This window comes from Protopterus annectens, chromosome 2.part0, assembly GCF_019279795.1.
Source record: "Protopterus annectens isolate FY-2018-M chromosome 2.part0, PAN1.0, whole genome shotgun sequence".
NCBI classification, from domain to species: domain Eukaryota; kingdom Metazoa; phylum Chordata; order Ceratodontiformes; family Protopteridae; genus Protopterus; species Protopterus annectens.
Genome location: NC_056728.1, coordinates 1,365,675,524 through 1,365,689,430, shown reverse-complemented (window position 1 = coordinate 1,365,689,430; position 13,907 = coordinate 1,365,675,524). Strand labels below are relative to the sequence as shown.

Sequence of the window (13,907 nt, the reverse complement as noted above, 5' to 3'; positions counted from 1 at the left end):
GTATTCTTATTTGTAAACAAAATTTTGTTTTCAATAAGATTCTGCTACAGATGGTCATTCAGTCTAAGCCATGTTTTATGTGTCATTTACTTCAAGGGCGATGATGATGACAGCTTGTGATGTCTCTGCAATAACAAAACCTTGGCCCGTGCAGCAAAGGGTATGTGTTCTGTGTTCTTCCTTGTCCCACTTCAGTATTAGTTTCTTGTTTACTTTATTTTGATAGCATTACTAAAAAAGACCTTCAACACGACAATGAAAGCTATAATTGCATGCATTTCCATTTGTGTTTACCATCCTCTTAGTCCTTTTTCACTTGCAGAATAAGCACTATTTAATCTTCATTTTTTTGGGCACATTTATAAATGGCAGTAGGAGATTATTTATGACAGCTGTAAAATTCTTAGCAAACTACCATATTATTTATGAGCTACTGTTACGCAAAGATGAAGAATGAGTGAATGGTCTAATGAGAACTGAGTAAAATCAAACATTACTAAGGTGGAAACTCTGAACTGTTCATTCTGAGTTTATGTTTGAGCCCTTCCTGGGGAAGTACTATTCCTTGAGCTAGTGGTCAAAATGTTGAAAGGGTGGACATCATGTAATTCCATAAAGCAACTACTAATCACTTACTTTGCATAGAATGTACTAACTTATTAGGTTGACAAAATATTTATCAATAACTGGGAATGTATGCTGAACTGAAGACTGTTCTCAGCGAAGACTGTAAGATCCAGTTTAAAAAGTGTAAGAGATAATAAAGCTGTTTAGGGTCAAGTGCTTTGCTACACATAGATAAGGTCTGAAGCATTTCATCTTAGTAACTAGTTAGTCAGTGTTAATTTAATCTTAGAATTTATTACCAGCCTATACTAAGCCAAAGAGTATATGCTAAACTCATCTCATTACATTCTGACTGTCCCAGGTTTATAGTTATATACTAGGCTAATGACAACCAGGGCCTTTGTAAGCCTAGCCATGCAATCCAACCCATTTTTATCCATATGTATCCATATGTATCATGGGCATTTATTAGTGGGGTATGATAGGAAGTTTCTAGAGGTTATGTGCAATGAGGGGTATGTTAGTTTTGGCATTACTGTCTGCCTCTGTCTGTCAGAAACATGAGGGCCAGATCCGAGGTGAATTTCCAAATTCCCATCCGTTGGTCAAGGTCAAATAGTAACTTACTAAGAATGGAAGTCCCTTTCTGCATGGGCAGGAAAACATAAAATGCAAGTGGTAACAAATGACATTTTAAAACACTAAATGGTGGGTCCAATAGCAATGCTTCAGTTAGCAGTATAAAGGGTAATGCAGAGAAATGATAATGTGATCAAGACACAGAAAACCTTAAGAAACATCTAAAATTTGGATCTGTATAAGAATATGATGATATGTATCGTTTAAATCTAAAGTCACCAGGAATCCTAAGTGGGGAAAGCTGTGAAGTGGTAACACTGTGAACTTGGGCATTATCACAGAAATGTTGAGAAAGGAAAGATCTAAAACTGGTCTCCACGAATTCTCTTTTTTGGCACCAGAAACATTCTTGAATAAAACCTTTCTCCTAACTAAAATGGAAGGGTTGCTCCTATTACCTCTGAGGCAGCAGATGCTAAATGACAGGATGGAAAAGAGGAATTTTGTCTGGCAGATGGTGTAGGGATCCCACAAAAAGGAGGGAGAGACTCCCACTACCATTTGTAACCATGACTGATTACTTTCAGAGTCTATGTGTCTGAAACTGTCTGTTGCCAAAGAGACAAATGGAGCTTCAGACTTCCTGGAAGAATTAAGGGCTTGCCAGGATGAGGGGGAGGGGAGTCTTGTATATAGTAATTCAAACTTATTAGAGTGCACTTTGTTATGGGGGGGTTCTTCTTTCTTTTTAGACCCCCTTATCATTGCTTTTAAACCTTTGCTTACCAGCAGCTTGTTGGGTTTATTTTATTTTTCTGTAAGGGTACCAAACTTGGAGAACGTAGGCTGAAAAATCTAAGACATCCCTGAATCAGTTTACCTCTCTCATCACACTTTTTAACCACAGCAGATGGCCCAAAAAACTAATTCTTGGTCCAAAAGAAAATTCAGAATTTCATTTGTGACATTTTCAAGAAGGTTTTGAGAACACAACCAAGCAAACCTCCCCATAACAGTTGATAGAACAGCAGCCCTGGAAGTGGCTTCAGCAAAATAATAAACATGTCTGAAAACAGTCAGTAGCCACTTGAGACACAGAAACATTCAAATTATATAGCAGATTTTTCCTCAAGAAGAAAGATACCAAAATATGCCTCATATTCTCAAGGAAGGCATGCATAAATGTTAACATATGATGAGCTTGACAAATGAGAATTCTAAAAACAAGTGTTGCAGAAGAATACACCTTTTTGCCAAATTTATCAAACCATTTCCCATCCTTGTCAGAAGGAGAGGGGATGGTATTAACCAAATGTTTAGCAGCAGGTTGGTTCAATAAAGCAGTAGCTGTTGGGTCTAATCTGATTTTACAAAAATGTATAAGTCTTAGGAACTGTATACATTCTCTGTGCTTTCAAGGGGCAGTAGACTGTCTGTCAGGCAAGTTACAGGATATGACAAAGTCATCCTCCACTGCTGAAAGAACTGGAGGAATAGGGGTAGGTTCTGGAAATTCTGTTTGTAATATATCATAATACTTCTTCAGGGACTGTTGACTATCATTATGTTCCCACTAAAACAACTGATTCATTCTGGAAATAGTTTCAGAGAAAAATAATTATTCAAAGGAACTGGCCAAAGCCACAATATCCTCAGATTCTGAATCAGAACCATTTTGTGGTTCATACACTTGAAGCTCTTCATAAAATGAAGAATCTCTTTTTCTTTTAGCAGTGAAGACTCTAGCTTTGCTTGGTCTTTCTTTTAATTTTTACTAAATGGTTTATATGTGTGATGATTTTGCCCTTCAGTTGAAATGCTAGAGTGAGTGGATGAAGATAAAAGGTGCAAATCAAGGGCAGGTAGTTACAGTCAATAAAGATTGGTGGCTTAGAAGAAAATATTGGTAGACAAGGTGAATAAATGGTAGCTATACAATATCTACAACCTGATGGAAGTTTCAGGGAAGGATGATGACTTGGTGAGGACTGAGTAGGAGCAGGAGGATCTAAGAATTGGGTAATACAAATGGTGGAATTCAGTTTGTCTCAAGAGTACTCCAACAGTCTGGCATTAAGGAATGGGGGAGGAAACAGAGTAGTTATCATTATGGATAGGAACATTGTGAACAGGGAAGGATTTGTACTGATTTTACAGAATCACATTAGGAAGGGTAGAATATTTGACATAATACTGAGCAAAGTAAAAGAGATACAGGAAGCGGATTTGAGAGTACAAGTAATGAGCATTATGCAAGTTACAGTGTGTCTCATTATTGGTACAGCAGAACCAAGATGATATACTATAATATTAGAGTGGTTCATATGGAATGGGCTGTAGGAAAATTGTGGAGTATGGGAGACTAGAAATGAAAAAAAAGCTGTGAATAAACACTGAGGAAAAATTAAGGGCATTCAGAATCCAATAGAAGAAGGAATGGGCAGGAAAAAAAAAGATCTAAGGAAGATCTAAGATCTAAGGAAGAAGTCCAGCATGGCCCATGGCACAAGTTATGAAAGATCTAAGAGAAGGAAACTATAAAATAAAATTGGAGTTGTGTGGTTACTGTGTTTCTTCAAATGTGATACCCTTTATATTCATCTTCCTTTGCACACATACTGTACCAGTAGAATGTGCCCATTCTGAGAGGGTGCACAACCTTTGATTATGATGAAGTCCTCTATATGTAATGGTCACATTGCTGTCAGAGAAATTCACTGCTCCTAATATATCATATCAGTAATCCTTTTGCAGCAGTCATATAAATGCCCTTTGCTTTCATAAACAACCTGTCCAGCAAAAATGATAGCCATATTCTGTACACTTCTGATATTTATTTGAGAAGAAAATAAAATATATAATAGTCACATTAACATGTTTCAGCTTGCTGCTGTCAGAGAGAGACACTGCCCCCAACAGGTCATACCATTTTTACTCAGCAGTGATCATACTTCTGCCATAAGCTTTCACCTGCAGCATGCATCCAAACCTCTGCCCTGAAAAGAGGGCCATCTTCTCTGTATATTTCTGATGTCTTATTGTGAGGAAAGTAAAAGAAATAGTGATCACAGTAATGTATTTCAGCTTGTTACTCTTGGACACACACCTACTGGTCTACCAAAAAAAAGCACATAAATGATTGTTTCACATGAATCATGTAATTTCCATCTGCTTTTACTCACAGCCTGGCCTGCAAAGTAACATAATCACTTTCTGTCCATATTTCTGATGTGTTTGAAGAATGTGAAAGGCTTAGTGGCCATAGTAATAAGTTTGGGTGGTTTGTCTTACACACATATACTGTTCCAGACAACCATGGCATGTGATTATGCTGTGCATTCACAAATAACCTACTTCCTTAACTCCGAAATAGCCACTTTCTGTGTACCTCTGTGATATTATACTTTGACAAAAATGAAACAGCAAATTTTGGTTGCTACACTATATTGCCTCCTGTCTGCCTCTGTGCTGCAGAGGGAATATTATTGTTATTTTAATTGCTTTCAGTCTCTGCAAAAAAAGATACATTTTTGATATTTCATTAATATTATCTTTTTTTGTATGATGGGCAAGAGGGGGCTGGCATTAATTTCCCTAGATTTAGGAAGATATGAATTCCTAAGAACTGACAACTTGTAATCAAGGACAGAGGGAAGTCAGGAGTAACTTTTAAGCGATCCCAAGTTCTAGCATTCAGTTGGACCATAACTGATATTTGTTTATTTAAATGCAGTCCAGAGTATTGTGTAATTTCTTCTGAGGCTTAGATGAGATGCAAGACATTATGTGTTGGGTTATTGAGCCAAAGTGCACAATCATCTGCAAACCAGACTGAAAGGACGTGCCTCACACATTTTACTGCTAATCCTTTGTTACAGTGCTTCTGCTGTATGATACTGTCAACAACTACTGATAGTAATACATATAAGTATGATGAAAATGGGGACCTTTGTCTCGTGCTACATCTAAGCTAATTTCAACCACTTTCAACAACATGTGTGTTGAGAAGACACATGCTCTAGGGTTAGTGCACAGTAGCTGGCACATGGAGATAAATTCAGCAGAGAATCCCAAATTATACATAGATGCCTAGATAAAATTCCATTTAATAAAGTAAAATGCTTTATTTAAATGAAGCATTATTGCAGTCCTTGCCTTTGAGGTCCCCTCATAAAGATTTTACATATGTAAGAAATGTCCAGCCAGGTCCAGTGTCCCCGTCTCCCTTTATAAGTCTAATTTGTGTCCCAGAGACTTCCCCTTTTGTGGAATAGACTCCATCTCCACATCAAGCAGAGTACCTCATTAACCCTTTTTTTAATTGCAACCTGGATAACTGGATGGGGAACAGATAATACTCCTCTGGGATTCCACCTGGGTCCCTGCTGGACAGGGGCATCGGGTGCTGACTTGTCGGAACATGGGCTAAATTCTTGGCTAGGCTTGTAAGGACCTCAGGGCCAATAGCCTATTAACTTCCTATTATCATGTAAAAGGGAAGGCCCTATAAGTATTAGAAGGAGTTAGTAGATGTAGTAAAAAATATATGAAAAAGCCTAAAAGGAGATAACCATGGAAGTTAGAAGACATGAAAAAAATTGCCATGTTTGAATATAAGAAATAGAAGGAATGCAGGAACAGAAATGAGTGAACTAGTGAATGAATTTACAGAATTGTGGAAGGAAAAAAAGAACGAGAGATTCTGAACAAATTATTGATCTTTCTCTTTTTACTAAAGAGGAAGTGGACAGAGTCTCTGTATGGGAAAGGAAAGAGTGGGATGAAGTCAGTACATAAACTGATGGGATGACTGATTAGAGAATAATCAGACAGGACAAGGCTGAGGAACCATAGTAATATCTGTGGGGATCCCTGTGGGGAGGTTCCTAAGGGCTGAAAGTGGCACTTATAGTGGTATTCCATAAAGAGATGGCACTAAAAGCTGTCTGCAGAACTAGTGGCCATAGTAGTAGTAGTAGTAAGGAAATATGCAAAAATACTGAAGGAAGGAGTGGTGAGATTTGTGGAGGGCCGCATCCTTTAGGACATCAGACAGAAAGGGTTTACAGCCAAAAGGTCCTGTCCAATGAAACAAATCCAGTTACATGACTGACTAAACTACTGCAGAGGCAGACAGGCTGTAAGACTAGCAAGACCATATACTGCTGTGCAGAAGGTTTGTAATCAAACTTAAGGGAATGCAGGTAAACGAAAATATGGTCAAACAGGTGTAAAGATGACGAAACTGCAGGACATGGGGTGTTGCAATGGGAGTGTACTGTTCAGTGAAAGAGAGTATGTAGTAGGTTGCAGTGCAGGGGCATACTATCCAGTGAAAGAGAGGTAATTAGTAGGCTGCAGTACAGGGCCATACTATCCAGTGAAAGACAGGTAATTAGTAGGCTACAGTGGAGGGGCATACTGTCCAGTGAAAGAGAGGTAAGTAGTAGGCTGTAGTGAAAGGGCATACTATCCAGTGAAAGAGAGGTAAGTAGAAGTTTGCAGTGCAGAGGCATACTATCCAGTGAAAGAGAGGTGACAGGGCCATACTTTCCAGTGAAAGAGAGGTAAATAGTAGGCTGTAGTGCAGGGGCAGACTGTCCAGTGAAATAGAGGTAAGTAATAGGCTGCAATGCAGGGGCAGACTGTCCAGTGAAAGAGAGGTAAGTAATAGGCTGCAGTGCAGGGGCATACTATCCAGTGAAAGGGAGGTAAGTAGTAGGCTGCAGTGCAGGGGCATACTATCCAGTGAAAGAGAGGTAAGTAGTAGGCTGCAGTACAGGGGCATACTGTCCAGTGAAAGAGAGGTAAGTAGTAGGCTGCAGTGCAGGGACATAGTATCCAAAAGAGAGATAAGTAGAACACTGCAGTGCAGGGGCATACCATCCAGTGAAAAAGAGGTAAGTAATAGGCTGCAGTGGAGAGGTGTACTATCCAGGAAAGAGAGATAAGCAGTATACTGCAGTGGAGGGGTATACTATCCATTGAAAGAGAGGTAAATAGTAGAGTAGCACAGTTGTTGGTCCTGTGATATATGTTCTTCAAAGTGTTTATTTTTCACACTATACAAAGCATAAAAAACAAAATAAATGGGAATGTGACAGCTGTTTAAGAGCTTTTTATGTGAGTTTGTATACTGCAAAACAAATTAATTGTAAGTGGCTTTCACCAAACCTGGAGATGTGAAGTTGTTCTATCTCGCCATTCATTCTTTACTGATGGGTTCGGAGCCGATCCCTCGGCTCTGAGTCAGCCATTTGCAAAGCTCGAGGTCTTCAAATAGCTCGAGGCCAAGTCCCTATCCCATGATGCACCTAGAGTTACCTCAGATTTAGTTTGCCGCTGCAATAGATCAGAGGTTCTGCATTAGCTCGGGCCAGTAAAACTGTTTTTTTCATATTTACTCTCAGATTTTGATATTTAGATAGCTTTAGATAGTTTTCAATAGCTTTATAAAGCTCTTATAGCTTTTTGGTGTGTTTACTCCACTTATATTCCCTTCCCTTAGTGTGCATTAAGATTCTAGTTGGCCTCCTTTTTTAGGTCTAGTTTAAAACCTGTTTTCTTATTCCTAGAGTGTGCTTAGTAAGTGACCTAGTGTCACAAATTATACTAAATATTTTATAGTTATTTGCTGTGTGGTGTGTTTAGCCTTAGACTTGTTTAGAAAAGGTTTGGATTTGTTAATTACTGTTGAAGTTTTTATAGTTAACAGTAATTTTGGTCGGATGTAGTTATTCTTAGAATATATTAGATACGTTTGTTGTGTCTTAGCAGCTATTCATTCTTTCATTGCATAGTTTGCTTATATATCTCATATTCTATATTTAGACAATTTTTTTTTTCTGTCACTTAATATTGACATTATTATTACTCTGTGTGAAGTGTGTGTGTGTGTGTGTGTGTGTGTGTGTGTGTGTGTGTGTGTGTGTGTGTGTGTGTGTGTGTGTGTGTCTCAGCCTAATTTTATTTAAGGCTTTTGTGTGGATAATTTCTGTTCAGTTTTTTTGTAGTAACTAATTTTCTCTCTGAGTTTTCAATGGCTGACCAAGAGAAGCATCCTAAGTCCGGGTTCAAAAAGTGCCCAAAATGTGGCCAAAAGATGTCTGTAACAGACAGCCATGTAAATTGTGTGTACTGTCTTGGAGCCCTGCATTTACAGGATAGCTATTATATATGTCATTCCTTTTCCTCCAGAGTCTGACCGGAAAGGAAAAGAAAATTAATAGACAGAGGTTTGTTGAAGCCATCCTTCCAAGAAGCATTGAGTGACCAGGATAGATCCAGCAAGTCCTCAAAGTCATCTAAGACTACCGACTCAAAGAAACCGAAAAAAATCTTTGACTTCGGCTCCACTGCTATCAGAACCGACAGTCTTTTCTTTTCGGAGCCGGTCCCCAGTCTTGGAATCGGTCTCTGAAGCTCATAAAAGTCCATTGTTACAGTTGGTACCACCTTCGGTGCGGTCTTCTCGGTCCACTATCAGCCTTTCAGATCTGGATGTGGATCATGTGGTGCAGAAGCTGTTATCGACACCGGCCTTGGCAAAACTTTTATTGGCTTCGACCCAAATAGCTTTGGAGCCGAAGACCCTTGCACCAGCTCAAACTGTTCCTCCTCTGTGCCATGCTGGCCCTTCGGAGCTGGAGGAGTCAGACCTGTTGATAGTGGAACCCTCAAAGCCAATGCCTGCTCCAGTGTCTTCGTCTACGTGCACTCTGACATCCTCGGTGCCGATCGAGAACTCTAGGAGCTGACACTCTCTGGTCGGGTCCGGTGAGGATAGTCGGACTGACTTGTCAGTTCCGACTCTGCCTCTCGGGGCTATGGCTTGGATGAGCTCTGGATCGGAGCCCACTGTTCTGGTGCCGGGGGTATCGATGGTTTCCTCAGATCCATCGCGGTCCCCTCGCATTGGAGCAGAGGTGTTTTTGATGCCATGAGAAGAGTCATATCTCCTAAGACATCCTCGGCCTCAGGTATGGCTTTCTCTTCCCCAAAAGCACCTGTGTCTGCTTCTGCCTCACATATCCTGACCAAGCGTATATACCCAGAGCCTCAGGAAGTCCCATTGAGTGGCCCCTGCTCTTTCGAGACCTCACCAGAAGCTCCCACTGATGAGGTTTCCAGGAAGAGATTGTGTAAGAAGAAACCTCTAGACTCCCCCAGGTGTCTCTAACATCAGATACTGACTTAGATGAGTCAGAAGGGTCCCCATGGTCCCCCTCATTCGCTGAGATACTTTAAATCCTTAGGCAGAGGGGTGACTGGCAGTCCAAAAGCCCTACTGAGGATGAGTCTGTTCTCCTGAAGGCTTTCGGGTCTCAGCCCTCTACCTCTTGGGTGTCTCCGCCCTTCGATGTGCTGATGCAGCTGGTCTCACGAAGGGCATGGGAGTCTCTGGATACTATGGAGCCTGTCCCTAGGAGGCCTAATAAGTTAATTTCTGCCCCCCTTAACAAATCGTTCTTAACAAAAGGTGTTCCAGTTGATGCCATGGTGGTGGTGGCAGACACCAAAAAGGAAATGTTTGAGACTTCCTCGTCTATCCATCCTCCTAACAGAGACTTCAGGATCATGGATAGATATGGGAAGCACATGTTTATTTCAGCGACTTTTGCTCTTCGTTTGCTCAACTATTTAACCCATTTTACCAGGTTACAAAGAGATCTCCTTAAAGAGCTAGGAGATACTCTTCAGGGTACAGTAGCTGCAGGAGCTATCGACAAAGTTGCCGCCCTGCTTTCTACCCTCAATTCTATAGTAAACTCATCCATGTGCCTCATCTCATATGCAGCTGATGGAACAAGTAGGGCAGCAGGTACAGGAGTTGCTCTTAGGAGACACTCCTGGATGCACTTGTGTTCCTTCGCGGAGCCCTTCCCTTCAAGTCATCCTGTGTGAATACTCCCTTTGATGGCATGTCCCTTTTTGGGCCTAAAGTGAAGGAAACCTTAACCAGGTGTGAACAGGACAGAAAGACTCTGCCTGCTGTCGGGGTCCATTTTTCCACCCCTACCCAACCCTACCCTAAAGGTCAAAGGTGAGGAAAAATGTGGTTCCAAAAACCCCAAGGAGCCTTTCAGGGCACATGTAGTGAACCCCTCTCCAGAGGCAGAGGAGGCGGCAATAATGGAAGATGCCACCCTCGTGGCAGAGGGGGTCTGCAACACCAGGGTGACAAAGATCACTTCTCTGGGAAGCCCTACCAGCGGTCCTGAAAGGAGACCCAACTGTCCTGCTCTGGAGGCAGTCAGGGGTCGCTTATCTTTGTGTCCAGATGCCTGGCTCAAAATAACAAAAGACAGCTAGGTACAAAGTATCATTTCCAGAGGATACTTAATCCCATTCGCCACACCCTCTCCATCCATAAGAAAAATCCCGGGCATTCCATTCAGTTACAGGAAACAATAGAGGTCCAAACGTTGCTAAGAAAAAGAGTCCTCCAACCAGTCCCAGCAGACCAGATAGGATCTGGAACTTACTCAAGACTCCTTTTGGTTCCAAAAAAGACAGGGGACTGGAGACCCATATTGGACCTCAGCAGACTGAACAAACATGTAAAGAAAGAGAAGTTCTGGATGGTCACGCTTCAGTCTATACTTCCCTTCTTAGAGAAAGACAATTGGATGTGTTTGATAGATCTCAAGGATGCGTACTACCACATACAAATGGCCAGGCCATCCAGGGATCATCTGCGCTTCTGGCTGGGAGCCAATCATTATCAGTTTCGAGCCCTGCCCTTTGGTCTCACTACAGCCCCCAGAGTGTTCACCAAATGCATGGCAGTGGTCACGGCTCGCCTGAGGTGTCTAGGATTCCAGGTGTTTCCATACCTAGACGATTGGCTCCTTACCGCCACCACCAGGCATCAACTCATTCAGGCCAGGGAGTCCACTCTGTCACTCTGCAATCAACTGGGCATTACAATCAACTCAGAAAAATCTGCCTTGTTGCCATCACAGCATATCGTTTTTATCAGAGCAGAGCTGGACACCACCACCACCACACTAAGGCTTCCAATAGAAAGAGTCTTTCTTCTTCATCAGCATGTCAGCATTCTGATATCCAAAGACAGGGCACCAGCATCAGAAGTTCTGAAATTATTAGGCATGATGGCAGCAGTAATTCTAGCCATACCATTAGCTCTTATGCACATGCAGATACTACAATGGCTGTTGTTCACTCAATGGTTTTACCAAGAGCTTCCCATGTCTCACACTATAATGGTCACAAATTCCTGCAAAAAGGATCTTCAATGGTGGTTGACCTCACTTCATGTCCCGATAGGACGCCCATTTGTGCTACCCCCTCCAGCAGCCACAGTGACCATGGACGCTTCCCTGATAGGGTGGAGGGGCATTTTCGGGGAAAGACAGCCCAAGGCACATGGACCGATCAAGAGACACATCTGCATATCAATGTCCTGGAGATGAGAGCAGTACTTTTGGCATTGCGGTATTTCAGGACTCTCTTCCTCTGGGTACCATTGCGATTCAGACGGACAACATATCGGTGATCTGGTATTTGAACAAACAAGAAGGAACCAGGTCCTACCCCATTTGTCTCGAGGCTCTCAGAGTATGGCAGTGGGCTGTTTCCACTCAGCGCTTTCTGTTGGCAGTGCACATCCCGGAGAAATCCAGCATGATAGCAGACAAGCTGAGCAGGGCTGCCTTGTTTCCCCATGAGTGGTCCCTCAAGAAAGGAATAGCAGACAGGATATTCCACAGGTTAGGCCAGCCTTGCTGTGACCTCTTTGCCAGTCACATGAACATGAAATGCAGATGCTACTTTGCCCTGATTCCCCCTCCGGGAGAAGCCCCAAGGGACACACTCGTACACGATTGGCCTCCAGGTCTCCTCTATGCATTTCCACCGATTCCGCTGATACCCAAGGTTCTACAGAAAGCAAAAACCCTGGGAAGGACCATCATTCTCATAGCCCCTCATTGGCCTCATCAGATTTGGTTCCCCTTCCTTTGACTTCATCTTTTGGAGGACTCTTGGATTCTGGACCCAGTTCCAGACCTTCTGACAGACTCGCCAGGGGAACTTCATCCCTCTCCACAGTCCCTAAAGCTGACAGCTTGGCTGCTCCAGTTCCCATCATAGCCAGGTTCCAAAATCTCTCCAATGAGACAAAACAAATCCTCTTATCCTCACATAAATCTTCTACTAGGAAGCTATATCTTAGCAAATGGAAAAAAAATTTCTATATAGGGCTTCTAAAAACAATATTGATCCTTACCAAGCCCATATGGCCTCCATTTTAGAGTTCTTGACTATGGCTTTTAACAAAGGAGCTGCAGCAGCAACAGTTCTTGTTCAACTGGCTGCTATTTCTAATTTTCATCTTGGATTTGAAGGATTGAATATTATGTCCCACAAGTTATCCAAAGCCTTTCTCAAAGGGACCTTTCATATTAGACCACCTGTGAAATCTCCCTATTCTCCATGGAATCTAAATGTTATGCTTTCCCGTATAATTCTTCTGCCATTTGAACCAGCTTCCTCTTGTGACCTCAAAATTTTCTCATGGAAAACCATCATTTTAGTAGCTATTACTTTTGCCCGCAGAGTGTCAGAGCTTCAGGCTTTATGATCAAGCCTCCTTATTTGATATTCCATGCTGACAGAGTCTCACTTAGAACAAACCCCTCATTCTTGCCCAAAGACTGCACTGAAACCCATCTCAATCAAATTATTGATTTGCCAGTCTTCTTCCCCAACCATTTAAACAATTTAGAATACATGCTGCACAAACTTGATGTTCACAGACAGCTCAGATTTTATTTGGATAGAACAAAAGATTTCAGAAAATCAGACCAGCTTTTTGTTTCATTTTCAGACTCCAGGAAGAGTAGACCAGTGGCTAAAACAACTCTATCAAAATGGTTATCTTATTCTATCACCTTTGCTTATTCAGCTGCCAATATGCCTTTGCACCATAAAATTAAAGCTTTACTCAACCAGAGCAGTTTCTACATCATCTGCCTTTTCTGCCAGACTTCCTATTGATAACATTTGCGCAGCAGCCACTTGGTCAAAACCTCATACCTTTATCACTCATTACAAAGTTGACAAGGCCTCCAGGGACAGGGCCTCCTTTGGATCCATGGTCCTGAGAAATATACTCCTGTGAGCCACCCGAGATTGATGGTGCTTGGGATGGTACCCATCAGTAAAGAATGAACGGCCAGATAGAGCAACTTCACATAAAAAAGTTATGTACTTACCATAACATTCCATGTGAGTTGTTCATCTCAATTCATTCTTACGTCCCTCCCACCTACCCCCTCCTGGGCTGTTAGATGACCGAGATGCTGGATCCATCCTGGTTGCTCAATCCTTCTATTCCCTTTCCTGGGAGTGAAAGAATGACATATGATATTATTATACGCAGCAAACAAGATCTGAGGTAACTCTAGGTGCATCATGAGATAGGGACTTGGCCTTGAGCTATTTGAAGACCTCATGCTTTGCAATTGGCTGACTCAGAGCCGAGGGATCAGCTCCGAACCAATGAGTAAAAAATGAAGGTGAGATTTGAGTTGCATATGATTTTGCAAACGGTATTTCTGTAATTCCAATTACAAAGAAATAAATCTGTGGGGGAGGGGGCATGCACATCCACGAAGAGGAGACCTCCAACACACACATATATATATATATATATATATACATATTTATATATATATATATATACACACCAACTCCACAGTTACACAGCAGTGGAGACAAGGGCAAAAAAGAAGTTA

The 13,907-nt window shown here is 41.7% G+C and overlaps 1 protein-coding gene across 2 annotated transcripts in view; it reads left to right on the top strand.

Annotated features, from left to right (window-relative positions):
• Positions 1-13,907, top strand: part of PDE5A (phosphodiesterase 5A) — a 2,047,822-nt gene that overhangs the window by 1,896,606 nt on the left and 137,309 nt on the right. For both annotated transcript variants that reach the window (XM_044061541.1, XM_044061540.1), the window contains exon 18: positions 97-160. In XM_044061541.1, the coding sequence (XP_043917476.1) occupies positions 97-160 (64 nt within the window). The remainder of the gene's footprint in view (positions 1-96; positions 161-13,907) is intronic.